Below are 15,000 nucleotides of genomic sequence, written 5' to 3'. Positions count from 1 at the left end.
ATGATATTACACTGTTTCAACTTTGTTATACCATACAATTTGTGTTTGAGTACTTGTACTTCTCCTTTACAAAACTGGCGTTGGTACCCTGCTGTATCTCAACAGGCGCTCTTAGCAGGGGAGCGGGGAGGGGGGAGGGGACTGAACACTTCTCAAGAGGACTAGATGTTGCATGAGAGAAAAATGTAAAACATGTAAAAAAATAAATAAATAAAAAAAAGAAGCAGAATGAAAGCAGTAGAAGACAACCAGGGGTAGAGTAAAAGTAGAAGTACTATTACAGATGTAATTACAACGCTAGTGGAATGATATTACACTGTTTCAACACTGTAATATACAATTTGTGTTGTAATTACATCTGTAAGTACTACTACTGTACTTTTACTTTATAAAACTCTGGTATTGGTACTCTGCTGGATCTCTGGCACTGAACAGTTTTCAAGAGGACTGGATGTTGCCTGAGAGAAAAATGTAACAAAAAATGTAAAAAAGAAAAATGAAAGCAGTAGAAAACAGAGACAACCAGGAGTGGAGGTAGAGAGATATAGTAGAAGGAGAGGCATAGATAGATGGAGAGAGAGAGAGAGAGAGAGAGAGAGAGAGAAGGGGAGAAAGAAAGAAAAAAAACAAAGAAACAGAGAAACAGAGGGAAAAAAGCCAGATATTTGGTATTCAGAGCGAGAACTGTGAAGACTTTGCGTCGTGTTAGCAGACCGGGGGCCCTTCCTCTCTCTAGTTAGCCGCGTGGTGTTTTTAGTGCTGTACTCTCAGTGGGGTTAAAACAGGCCCAGGTGGCTCTGCTTCTGCTTCTGGCTCCACAGGGGCTGTACAGGGGCGTCCTAGAAAACAGACAATGCCGACGGTACGCAGAACAGCACAGGCAGGCATTAGGCATATACCGCACCACACCACACCACACTGCATCGCACCACAATGGCATAGCAGACAATTTTGGGCCCTACGGTATGTACAGTCAGCTCCAATGGACCCCCTCAGCCATATATCTACATAAATCAGACTTTGTGTGGGCCCCCTATATACATGGGGCCCTGGTGAATCAGTCACACTTCCCTCCCCCTGGTACGACACCCCTGCAGACACACACCGCAGCGCACCACACCGCAACGCATCACACTACACCACACCACGCCGGCCGCACCACATCGCACCACACCACACCGCACCACACCACACCGCACCACACCACACCACACCACACCGCACCGCACCACACCACACCACAACACACCGCACCACACCGCACCACACCGCACCACACCACACCACAACGCATCACACCACACACCACTCCGCATCGCACCACACCACACCACACCACACCACACCACACCACAACGCACCACACCACACCACACCGCACCGCACCACACCACACCGCACCACACCACACCACACCACAACACACCGCACCACACCGCAACGCAGCACACCACACCACACCACACCGGACCGCACCACACCGCAACGCAGCACACCACACCACACCACACCACACCACACCACACCACACCACTCCGCATCGCACCACACCATATCACACCACACCGCACCACACCACACACCACTCCGCATCGCACCACACCGCACCGCACCACACCACAACGCACCACACCACATCACACCACACCACACCGTACCATATCACGCCACAACACACCACACCACACTACAGCACAACATACCACACCACACCACACCACATCACACCACACCACAATGCACCACACCACAACGCACCACACTACAACGCACCACACCGCACCACACCACACCACATCGCACTACACCACATCGCACCACATTGCACCACACTCACACACCGCACCACACCACATCACACCGCACCGCACCGCACCACACCACACCGCACCACACTGAGCACCAGTCAGCCCTGTATTCCCCACAGTCACATCCCAGCCTACGCAGTGTCACAGGGTTCACACGGTAACCAGGAGAAATACGGAACAAACGGAGCGTGTGTGTACACACACACGCACGCGCACGCATGCACACCCGCATGCACACTCACACACATGCGCACACCCACACACACGCAAACACACACACACAGACAAACGCACGCACACACACGCAGACACTCTCTCTCTCACACACACACACACACTCACTGACGCAGACACTCTCTCTCTCTCTCTCTCACACACACACACTCGCACACACACACACACACACATACTCTCTCTCTCTCTCTCTCTCTCACACACACACACACACACACACACACACACACACACACATTCTCTCTCTCTCTCTCTCTCTCTCTCTCACACACACACACACACACACACACACACACACACACACACTCACACACAGGCTGCTAGGCTGATCCCAGACCTGCTTTGCGTAACCCCTGGGAAGCCCTGTCTGTCTTTTTAGTGTGAATTGGTGTGGTATGAAAGCCTACAGGGGTGCGGTATGAAAGCCTACAGGGGTGCGTAAAAAGCTTTTATTTATTCAAGAGGGAGGAGATGTGCTGTTCAGAAGTTGCCGGACTCTTTTTTTTTCTTTTTTTGCACATGTTCAGCTAATGATATAACAAGAGACTTCAAGTGATTTAGCTGTTAGAGTGAGGTGTTGAGCTGTGCTGTGCTGTGAACAACCCTCACGGCTAAACCTACAGTACAGGCCAGGGAAGCAGACAAGGGGAGACAAAGGGGTCAGTTGTCCTGGGCCCAGGGAGAGAGAGGGGGCCCAGAATTGGGTCCTAATTGCATTGCATGTATTGGGTGAGGAGGGGGTCCTTTCAGATGACTTTCTCCCAGGCCCATCCAAAGCTGTCAGCGGCCCCTGGTACTGGCAGTTTATTCCCAGTAATCTCATATGGTGATACAGCATACAAGGTTTACGGTACATCTCGCAGCTGACACTGCCGAAGTTGCTTTGGGATAAATAGGATTCTTGGAGCAATGAAGAAGAAGAAGAAGAAGAAGAAGAAGAAGAAGAAGAAGAAGAAGAAGAAGAAGAAGAAGAAGAAGAAGAAGAAGAAGAAGAAGAAATATCTGTCCCCCTTTGGGAACAGACATTTAGTTCCCCACAGGCACTGTTTCTCAAAGTTTTCTTTATCAGACTGAGGAGCGCTGTCTTCTTCCCCTTCAGTAAACCCAGAGGGACCCCGAGCTGAGCTGAGACTAAGGAAACGTAATTGGAAGACTGTGTGCAACGTGACAGGCCTGACTAGGGAAGGGCATGGAGATTATATATATGCCATTTATAGACACCACAACTGTGGATAGCAAAGACATTACATACTGTATTACACATTGTACACAACAGCAAGGAGTGGAACTCAGGCACAGATAGCCGATGCAATAATTTCTTTTTAGTTTCAAAAAGTGCAACCCACAAGTGCGAAACGTTTTCATCCTCAGTGCAGGCAAACCATAATCAAAATCTGTCCCCTCTGTCTCTGGATTTGACCTCTAAGTAAATGTACGTATAGGGATGTACAGTATTGAACTGTATTCTACACATTGTATTCATCATCTGCGTTCTGTCCTCCTCTTGACGCAGGGTTTGCAGTGAACCTGCAGGTGATCCTGTCCAATCCCAGGGCCGTGTTCAAGCGGCGGGGGGCCAAGCCAGGCATGCAGGAGTCCGACTTCCTCAAGCAGATCACTAAAGTGGAGGACCTGGAGCCCAAAGCTAACAACTGCACTAAGGTTGGTACACTCATATACATACATACATACATACATACATACAGTACATACATACATACATACATACATACATACATACATACATACATACATACATACATACATACATACATACATACATACATACATACATAAACACATAGGCCTACTGTAGGCCTATGTATACATACATACCTGTACATACATACATACACACATACTTACATACATACATACATACATACATACATACATACATGGGTAGATGACGGATAGGCAGCAAAAAACATTTTTTTCACAAAACAATGTTTATGAGGGAAAAAAGTATATGTCTACGTAGTGCAGCAATTAATCTTTCAAAAAATCCAAGTGGTCACAATGTTGGTCTATTCATTGATTATTTATTTACGTTGATAAAGCAATTTGCTGAAAATATGTCCTTTGGTGTGACGTTAAGAAATAAATATATGAAGTAATGTAGAAATGGCTTGATGGAGTTTTATGAACATTGTTACACTCTTCATATTTATTGCAATTTTTTAAAGTCTTAATTTAATGAGAAATTACCATTTAAGTATTTTTTTTTCCATTAGATGTGAGATTATTAGAAACCTTCGAGGAAAAACAGGGATATCTTTCTTTTAAATGTTCAAAATTGTCCGAATTTATACTAAATTTTCAGGGACGATAATTTGTCCTTCCCTAATTTATTTAAAAATGTTTTAATATGGAGAACCAGGCTTGCCTCAGTCACACCATATTACAAATGTGACATTTCACTCAAAATTTAGTATTAAGTATTAACGCTCTGTATTTATTACACATTACTTTTTCACAACAACGACATTAGTTTAATCATTTAAAGCATTGACAGTTTTGAAAGCATGAATTTACTTAATTTTAAGAGCCTGCGACAGCAAAATTTACACGTCACATCCATATACATACATACACATATATACATATATACATACATATACATACATACATACATACATACATACATACATACATACATACGTACATACATACATACATACATACATACATACATACATACATATACATACATACATACATACATACATACATACATACATACATACGTACATACATACATACATACATACATACATACATACATACATACATACATACATACATACATACATACATACATACATACATACATACATACATACATACATACATACATACACGGGTCAATGACATTTTAGTAGCACATGCCAGGGTGGTGCAACCACAGCTAATGCCTCTATTGTATGGATTGAAATATATGTTGTTTTTATTGTTTTTAGTGGATTACCTAAGAAACATATTCATTGCAGTACATGAAATACCAATTACTCATGAATATATGGACATTAGGTATTGTACTACCTGACATCCGAGTCCAAAAAATGGTGCGAGAGACACTGTACATGATCAACCTGTAAGTAGTCCTTACACTACATACTACATAATTATTATGATCAGAAAATTACTCACTGCACAGTTAATGGCCACAAATTCGTACTTCTTAATAAAATGTATTCTGCCACTATCATAGACAAACATACAGGGCATACTGTATGTATATGTATGTGTACACTGATGGTTTATCTATATACAGTTATTTGGTTGGTCTCACATGACACATCAAGCCGTGGCAGCCCTAAATATTCTCTGAAAATTATATTTCCTGCATGGCTAGCCCCCAAGAACACATTTGACAAATATTGTAGCGAAATGACATTTTCATTCCCATTGAGTGCAGCGGAGCGTTAGGTATATATTCATTATATATAGCCGGTTATTTTAATCACCTAATTTTCAATTGTGCCAAATGGTGTGAAACGGAATATTTAAGCACCATGTGTCATGCTGTGTCTGGAAGTAGGGATTTTATATTTATTTTTTTTGCCTCTGGTGTAATGGTATAATGATAAAATGAAAGATTTCTGGTGACATTTCTGTGACAGACGAAAAGACTTGAAAAAAAAAAAAATTGCATTTTATCGTTGCAAAAATACTTGCCAGTAAGGTCAGGAGATATCATGATGATATGTGTGCATGACAACACCGAAGACATTGATTTTTCAGTGACAGAAGAAGAGGGTAAAAAACAACAACACATATTTCACTGTGTCATTGAAAAGATATGAAACACTATTTGATATTTACGACTTAAAAAAGAACATTGGGCATGGTCTCAGTGTTTACGATCAGGGATAAGATTCTCTTTATGTGTGTGGCGCAACCTGATGTCAAAATCGGACACAAAATCGTTAATCGTGTAGTTTGAGCCTAGCTTTAGCCTGGTTGGCAACAAGGCCACCTTCTCCCTCAACTACCTGACCTTCAGTCCCTGCTATTTTTCTGACCCCAGCCGGACTCGAACCGGGGTCCCCGTGGGCAATGTAAGCCAAAAGGTGGGGGGCTTAGCGCGCAGCGCCACCCATCAGCCATTTTATTTATTTGAGCATAAATCAGGCCACACATAATCCCCACCAACCGTATTGGATCAATCATGTTACCATGTGTAGTGCCACATATTCCACTACTTCATAACATTCATATGTTGCTTTGACAACCAAAAAGGTTTATGGGGCATTGGCGGCATGCCCCGGCCCTGAATTGTAGGTGCGAGGGCTCATCATCGCCGCTTGCGGCTTTCATGTCGTCATGAAGGCCCCGGGCACTTTTGGCTCAAACGGGCCCCTCATAATTAGCGGCACAGAACTGACTCACCGGTGGGCCCCGCACTCTCGTTACATTCTGAAAAGAGAAGCCCACAAGGGTGCGGGGCCCACTGGGAAATCCCCGCTATGTCAGATGGCTAGACCAGCCCTGACGATAACCTTCATGCTATGTGAGCCAGCGCTGAAGGTTGCCAGGCTGTTCCAATTCTCCCCCCCCCCCCTCAGCTCCGCCGTTCTGAATTTCAGTCTGGTGTCTCCACTTATTTCACCTGTCCCATATCTTTTTTTTTTAAATCTTGGTCTGTATTTTAACAATATCTTACGCTGGGGGAATAGAGAGAGGGTAATAAAACACCCCCTGGTCCACCCCAGCTCCCCCCCCCCCCCCCCTTCCACACACACACAAACACACACATACACCACCTCTACCACCACCACCCCCACACACACTCGCACTCATACACCACCAGTAAAAGTAACAGCCTCAGTGCAGGCTGTGTTTTATGTCCCCCCCGACTGAGAGTGTCAGTCTCTGCCTGTGTGTTTCCCCTGAGGGGGGACCCCTGGGGTGGACTAGGGGCCGTCCTCCACCACCTCCGCCAATACCACCCACTTCCACCACCACCACCACCCCTTCCACTACTACCACCTCCATCACCACCACCTCCACCAATACCTCCTCCACCATAGTCACCTCCACCACCCCTACCACCACCACTTCCACCACCACCCCCTCCACTACTACCACCTCCATCACCTCCACCACTACCTCCTCCAGCACCTCCACCGCCACCACCTTCACTACTACCATCTCCACCACCACCCCTTCCACCTCCACTGCCACCTCCTTATCCCCTCCATCAGGGCTGCTGACAGCTTTGGTTGGGCCCAGGACAAAGTCATCTGAGAGGGCCCCCTCACCCAATACATGCAATGTAATGAGGACCCAATTCTGGGGGCCCTCTCTCCCTAGGCCCGGCACGACTGACCCTTTTGTCCCCCCTTGTGGACGTCCCTCCCTGCCCTCCACCATCTGCCCCCCGCTTGCCTTTGCTTGCCCCCTGCCTTGCCATCCTGGCACGGCTCACTGAGCACCTAGACTGCTCCTTTGCACCCCCCACCCACCCACACCGCACCATCCCCTCTACAACTCCTATTCGCAGAGCACCTCAGTTGCTCCTTTGCCGTCACCACCACCATCCACCACTTAACCCCATTAACCCTTTCATGCAGACACCATGAAAAAAATGTGCAAGATTTTTTATATATTGATTTTCTCACTCATAATGGAGCTAATATGAAGAATCTTTTGGAATTTTTCAAAAATCTCTTTTGATGTGGAAGTTATTTTACTGTCCACATATGTGGACACTGCGCATCAAAGGAGTGAAAAGTTATATAGGCCTATACTGTATTTCAAGTTCAAATTAAGCTGTTATATTCATTTTTATGGTGTTTTATGCTATATAACAACACAATATAACACTTTAACACCATATATCACTGTAATTAACCAACAACAAAAACATATATATATATAAAAATAGCATTGTTTATATAGGCGGTCATAGAAAAATATGTGGGAAATTCTTATTGCATGCAAGAAGACAGCCAATGCTGGTGAACAAAAAGCTCAGTTTGATTCAGCATGTACTCTAGCTCAATCTTACATCATTTATGTTGTCCATGTATAAAAGGTAATGTGAAATTTGCCTCCAGACACATGCGTTCTGTAGTCATTCATCAGCATTTTCAAGTATTTTCTGTAAAAAAAATAGTGTTAAATAGACCCCCTATTATAAATGTAAGTTAATTTACTTACTTTCCATGTTACCTTGTGTCATATTACAACATTATATGACACTTATGCATTATACATTACACTATTTAAGGAACAAAGATGAAACAAAGAGGAAAAAAACCTGTCAATTTAGCAATATTTACATACACAGCTATGGCAAGATTTGTGGGGAAACCTTGTTGTATGTGGAAAAAAAAACCTTAAATTTCTGATGAAGACACATCTGTATTTGATTCAGCATGGATTCTAGCTCAATCCTACATCATTTATGTTGTCCCTATATGAAAGGTAATATGAAATTTGCCTCCAGACACATGCGTTTTGTAGTCATTCATCAGCATGTTCAAGTATTTTCTGTGAAAAAATAGTGTTAAATAGACCTCCTATTATAAATGCAAGTTATTTTACTTACTTTCCATGTTACTATATGTAATATTACAACATTATATGACTACACATTATATATTACAGTATTTAACGAACAAAGATGAAAAAAGAGAAAAAAAACGGTCAATTTAGCAATATTTACATACACAGCTATGGCAAGATTTGTGGGGAAACCTTGTTGCATGTGGAAAAAAAACTTCAATTCTGATGAAGACAGATCTGTATTTGATTCAGCATGTATTCTAGCTCATTCCTACATCATTTGTGTCATTTTGTGGTGAAAGAAACCCGAAATATGCCTATAGACACGTGCGTGAAACACTAATTTTAGGTAGTTTTTCTTGAATTTATTAAATTAAAAGTGTTAAAATGTGTTAAATATGTTTATTTATAATTTATTTTCACACTATAATCATTATAAATGCTCATAACATTAAGTATTTGCCCAAAATGAGCAGAATATTCTCACGGTAATCATAAATAATATGTTTATCATTAGACTCCCTTGATGCGCAACGTCCACATACGTGGACAGTAGCTTTATATTGTATAAAAACCTACCTTTATTGTAAATTTGGATTTTAACAACATAGACTTCTCAAGTGAACTGTACTAAACATCATAATATTTTTTAAAACCTGAAATTGCCCTTTGGTGTGGTTGATTTTCAGATATAAACATGCTTGTTATGGTCATAATTCACATCGGTGGATTTCTTAGATTGATGATGTCATCAAACACTTAATATTTAGTGCAAAAAGTTATAACTGCTGTTAAAGTATTGTAATGAACCTCATGGTACTTCCCATATACAATTTGGAAAAAAATAACCACTATTTACTTATCTAAAGTGGGGTTAGAATTACTGTCCACGTATGTGGACACCGTGCATGAAAAGCTAATAGTTGAGCACCATCTACTTTGCCCCCACCCCAACACATCCCCCTATCTACCATCCCCAGCCAAACCCACATAAGTTATTCGCAAATCTCCTCGGCTGCTCCCTGGCTCCCGACCACCGTCCACCCCTGCAACCCCATTAAGTTATTAGCAGAGCACCATATACTTTGCTAACCTGGTTCTCACGGTGCGAGCTCACGAAGTTTAACGAAGATGCACGAAACACGAAGGGTCTGCGTGAGAGCCAGGCTAATACTTTGCCCCCACCCGAACACACCCCATCTACCATTCCTCAACCCACCCCTCTACCCCCCGAACCCACATAAGTTATTCACAGAGCACCTTGCCAGCTCAATGGCTCCCGACCACCACCACCCCCCTCCTACAACTCCTGTAAGTTCTCCACAGAGTACTTCACCTCACCTCACTGCTCCTTTGCCACCCTTCACCCCAACATCTACCACCCCACCCACCATTCTCTCCCCCAGGAAGTTATTTGTAGAGTACCCCGCCGGCTCTCTTGCGCCACCACCACCACCCACGTGATGACACCTCGCCTGCTCTTTTACCCCGCCACCACCCACCACCCCATCCTCCTCTCCCCTCGTGCCGGGCCGCTGACACCCCCCCCCATACACATCCCCCCCCAATTAATGACACCTCACCTGCTCTTTTGCACCCCACCCTCCTCTCCCCCAGTAAGATATTCCCACCTTACCTCCTCCTCACCACCACCATCACCACCACCCCCCAACCCACGTAATGACACTTCACCTGCTCGTCACCACCAACCACCACCCCACCTCACCCCTCCTCTCCTCCAGTAAGATATTTGCAGCGTATGATGACTCCTCTCCGCTCCTTGCCGGGCTGCTACCTGCTGTGTCGTCCTGGGCGAGCTCATCATTATCACCCAATTACCCTAATGGTCACACCAGCGCCGTTATTAATAGTGACTATTAGCCGCCCTGACAGATCCACCAATCACCTTCTTCCCTCTCCTGCCTGGCCTGTAGCAGTAGCAGCGAGGAGGACATACGTATAGCAGGAAAAAGGCCTTTACAAGAGACGCAGTAATGAAGGATCCATTATCTAAACGCATGGAGATGGAGAGAGGAGAGGGAATGTAGCAAAGGCAGCATCGTTGTGCAACGCTGTGCAGAAATGTGTGTCTATCAGTAGACATTTCTATTACTGAGGGAAAAAAGGTAAATTCTCCTTTCTCATTATCAGGTTATCACTGGTCCATGACTACAAGTGAATTAAAAAAATACTTCAGCAAAAGTGAAGACGTAGATAATAGTTGTTTCTCTGGCCTCTCTCTTTGATGTCTTTAGTGCACACAGTTGTGTGATGTAAATTCGCAGGAGGAAAAAGTCTTCTGGACGATGGCCAGACGTGCCTTTAGGAAAGGTCGAACCTTTCAGATAGATTTAAACAGCCTGACAGATCAGCCCATCCTCAGCTCTTGGGCTCTGGTGTTCTCTACAAACCCCTGTCTCTCTCCTTTGCCCCTCTCCCTCTCTCTTCTTCTCCTTCTTCTTAGTCATCTTCCTCTTCCACATCCTTCTTCCTCTCTCTCTCTCTCTTCTTATTCTTCATCATCTTCCTCAGCCTCCTTCCTCTCTTTCTCTCTCTCAAGCCCAGCCCAGCACTCTTGTTTGGGATGACAGGGGAGTGATAGCGAGCCCAGCCCAGTGCTCTTGTTTGGGATGACAGGGGAGAGCCCAGCCCAGTGCTCTTGTTTGGGATGACAGGGGAGAGAGCCCAGCTCTCTTGTTTGGGATGACAGGGGAGCGGCAGTTTCCTCCTCTGGATGAGTGAGTCAGAATGATGAGGAGGAAGAATCAGACAGGCAAGCTGAGAAGACGGAAAGATGGAGTGAATAGGGGAATAGGAGCGAAGTGATGGGAGGAGAGATGGGGGAGGGGGTGCGGGGGTTGTTGGTGATGGTGAGGCAGGGGGGTGGAATGGATGGTGTTTTAGAGGAGAAGTTACAACGGGTGAGCAGATTTGATGACAGATAGCTGAGAGATGATGGAAAAGGAGGATGGGGGCGAGAAAACTCGTTAAACACGGTGACAATGAGATAGATAGATAGATAGATAGATAGATAGATAGATAGATAGATAGATACCGTAGACAAAGTGCTGTAGAGAACAATAGGCAGAGATACTGAAGACAGAGAGGGAGGGAGAGAATGTGTGATGAGGAAAGCGTTCAGGAGTTGCTACTAGTGTGCATCAGTGCCTCTCTTTCTTATTAGTGTCAGTCTGCCTCTCATGTCGATCTGAGCCAGCATGTGGTTGCTGCAGCTCTGAGACAGTAGCGGCATCGCTAACGCTCACTTGCCCTTCAGTGCAGAACCCCAGGGCCGCTGCTAAGACTTTGGAGGCCGTAAGCATAACTGGTCAGGAGCCCCCCCCCCCCCATAATTAAATAATAATAATAATAATAATCTACCAACTAAGAATTGTATGTTTTGTAATGTAATTGTTTTTTTTTTTCATTACGTTTTTTAGTCAGTCTATTTCAATCTTAAGAGGCCTCAAATGTGGGGGCAAAGCTGTTGGTGCCCCATTACAAGCACAGGTTGTTGCCCTGCGCACTCTGCTTATGTCTAGCGACGGCCCTGCAGAACCCTTCTCAAACAAGGCCTCCAACAAACCCGTCGGTAACACTTTACTTTACGGATCGCTAATAAGGTGTTAATTTCATAGTAATTTCTCAGTAATTTCAGTCTAATTTTATGGTAATAACTGCTTGTTATTAGTAATAACAGCAAAATAACCATATGGTTTCCAGCGCAATTACACTATAATTTCTCATTAATAACAGCAAAAATAACCATACAGTTTCCAGTGCAATTATGCTGTAGTTTCTAGTTAATAGTAGGCTAATGGAAACAGCTACTCTGTCATCATAGTAGTTAGGTGGTAGGTATGCCAGTAACTAAACGGTATCAGCCAAAGTAGTTTCATACTAATTAGGCTACATCAGGGCCGTAATGTGCAATATTTCCTCTTCTTATGTTATTGCATAGAAACGACCACCCAAGCATCCTTGTATTATTTCTGCTTAGTTACCTTGTAAACAATTGAGTAGTTATATGGAAATAAGATAGAATCAGGGCCGTAAAATGCATTATCACCTATTCCACTCAATTTTATGGAAATTACATATTTTCATGGTCTTAAAATGTCTTATTTCTTATTTCCACTCAATTACTTAGTTATTATCATTTTTACTACAATATAGACTAGCCTAATATGAAGTGATTCAAGTACACAGACAAACACATTGTGTGCAAAACTTTATTTATTTGCTTTTCCAATCAGTTATGAGATTCATGTTCACTGATGTGAGGTTGTCAATCTGCCACCATCCAGAGGAAGTCCTGTGAACACAAACAAACAGACAAGTCAACTGCAAGACCGGTTTCACCACGTTTATTTTTTTATGTTATCAATTCACCATCGCTAAATTTGCTTCTGAAATGCAGTACCATGTTAAATGCACGTTGTAAATCTTCCTCAGGCTGACATCGTTGCTGATTTACAAAGGCAAACTCAAACTAGCACCTAGCTTCAGTCATTGAAAACATGGTGGGCAGAGCTAGCTAGTGGTTTCCATTGTAAAGGTACTTCTGTATGCCGTTTCATTTCCAGAACAAACAGAAACCTAACACTAACTCATAAAACGTGTTTGCATAAGGCTAAAGTAATTCGACGATTGAAGGTGGATGAAATCAACACCAAGACCATTTTAGCTCACCTTGAAAGTTACCCTGGTTGCTGCCTGCGTGCGAAAGCACTCTGTCGTACGTCTCAAACTCCACCCTTGTGTGTCAGTGTACTCAATTAAACAACGTCAGCGTCTCTGAGCCATACTGCAAGCAGAGTGGGCAGCATACAACTAGAACGAGTGTGCTTGAAGTACAGAAGTATACTGATTGAGACGCTTCTGTTCTGCAGTAACCAAACTTTCGTTGCCTAGCAACAACAGGACTCGCCGCCACCGCGAGCTAGTTCAACTTCAGTGCAGCAGAGCCAGGCAAGGTAAGCTTCCTGACAACGAACTTTTAATGTAGTTCTAGCTTTAACCTGCTTTCATTTTGTCTCTGAGCATTGAAGGATTTTAACTGTATACATTGCAAACACGTCTTTTCAGCCGTGTTTGTGCTGAAATGGCATAGCCTACAGAGGTACATTTACAATGGAAACCACTAGTTCTAGCTAGCTCTGCCCACCATGTTTTCAATGACTGAAGCTAGGTGCTGGCTAGAGTTTCCCTTTGTAAATCAGCAACGATGTCAGCCTGAGGAAGATTTACAACGTGCATTTAACATGGTACTGCATTTCAGAAGCAAATTTAGCGATGGTGAATTGATAACATAACAAAATAAACGTGGTGAAACCGGTCTTGCAGTTGACTTGTCTGTTAATTTGTGTTCATAGGACTTCCTCTGGATGGTGGCAGATTGACAACCTCACATCAGTGAACATGAATCTCATATCTGATTGGAAAAATAAATAAAGTTTTGCACACATTGTGTTTGTCTGTGTACTTGAATCACTTCATAGTAGGCTAGTCTATATTGTACTAAAAATGATAATAACTAAGTAATTGAGTGGAAATAAGAAATAAGACATTTTAAGACCATGAAAATATGTAATTTCCATAAAATTGAGTGGAATAGGTGATAATGCATTTTACGGCCCTGATTCTATCTTATTTCCATATAACTACTCAATTGTTTACAAGGTAATTAAGCAGAAATAATACAAGGATGCTTGGGTGGTCGTTTCTATGCAATAACATAGGAAGAGGAAATATTGCACATTACGGCCCTGATGTAGCCTAATTAGTATGAAACTACTTCGGCTGATACCGTTTAGTTACTGGCATACCTACCACCTAACTACTATGATGACAGAGTAGCTGTTTCCATTAGCCTACTATTAACTAGAAACTACAGCACAATTGCACTGGAAACTGTATGGTTATTTTTGCTGTTATTAATGAGAAATTATAGTGTAATTGCACTGGAAACCATATGGTTATTTTGCTGTTATTACTAATAACAAGCAGTTATTACCATAAAATTAGACTGAAATTACTGAGAAATTACTATGAAATTAACACCTTATTAACGATCCGTAAAGTAAAGTGTTACCAACCCGTCAACAACCATCTCACCTCAAGCTCCCCCTGTCAACAATCAATTTCCACTCTCAGAGCCGCCGCGTGTGTCCTCAGATGCCCACCAAAACCCTCTTAGCACTGCTGACAAGCGTAGCATCTAGCCGGCTAACTCCCTGTGGCAGATCTCCGACATGGGCCTCCTATCCCTCCTAATGGTGCTCACTCCAATCTCTCAGCCTCTGAAACCAGTGGAGGGAAACGGTGTTAAAAACAACTCTCCCTGCTGCCATTGAGGAAATTACTGTATAAGAAACACCCAGCCATGTGTGTAGCGGGAGACAGACTGGCATTGTAGATTTCTGTCACTTTCTGAGGTTCACCA

The 15,000-nt window shown here is 43.5% G+C and overlaps 1 protein-coding gene across 1 annotated transcript in view; it reads left to right on the top strand.

Annotated features, from left to right (window-relative positions):
* Positions 1-15,000, top strand: part of LOC134444666 (galactosylgalactosylxylosylprotein 3-beta-glucuronosyltransferase 2-like) — a 65,975-nt gene that overhangs the window by 43,709 nt on the left and 7,266 nt on the right. The window contains exon 3 of the mRNA XM_063193902.1: positions 3,556-3,704. Within this exon, the coding sequence (XP_063049972.1) occupies positions 3,556-3,704 (149 nt within the window). The remainder of the gene's footprint in view (positions 1-3,555; positions 3,705-15,000) is intronic.

Source organism: Engraulis encrasicolus, unplaced genomic scaffold, assembly GCF_034702125.1.
Source record: "Engraulis encrasicolus isolate BLACKSEA-1 unplaced genomic scaffold, IST_EnEncr_1.0 scaffold_64_np1212, whole genome shotgun sequence".
NCBI lineage: Eukaryota > Metazoa > Chordata > Actinopteri > Clupeiformes > Engraulidae > Engraulis > Engraulis encrasicolus.
This window is presented reverse-complemented; position numbering and strand designations above follow the sequence as displayed.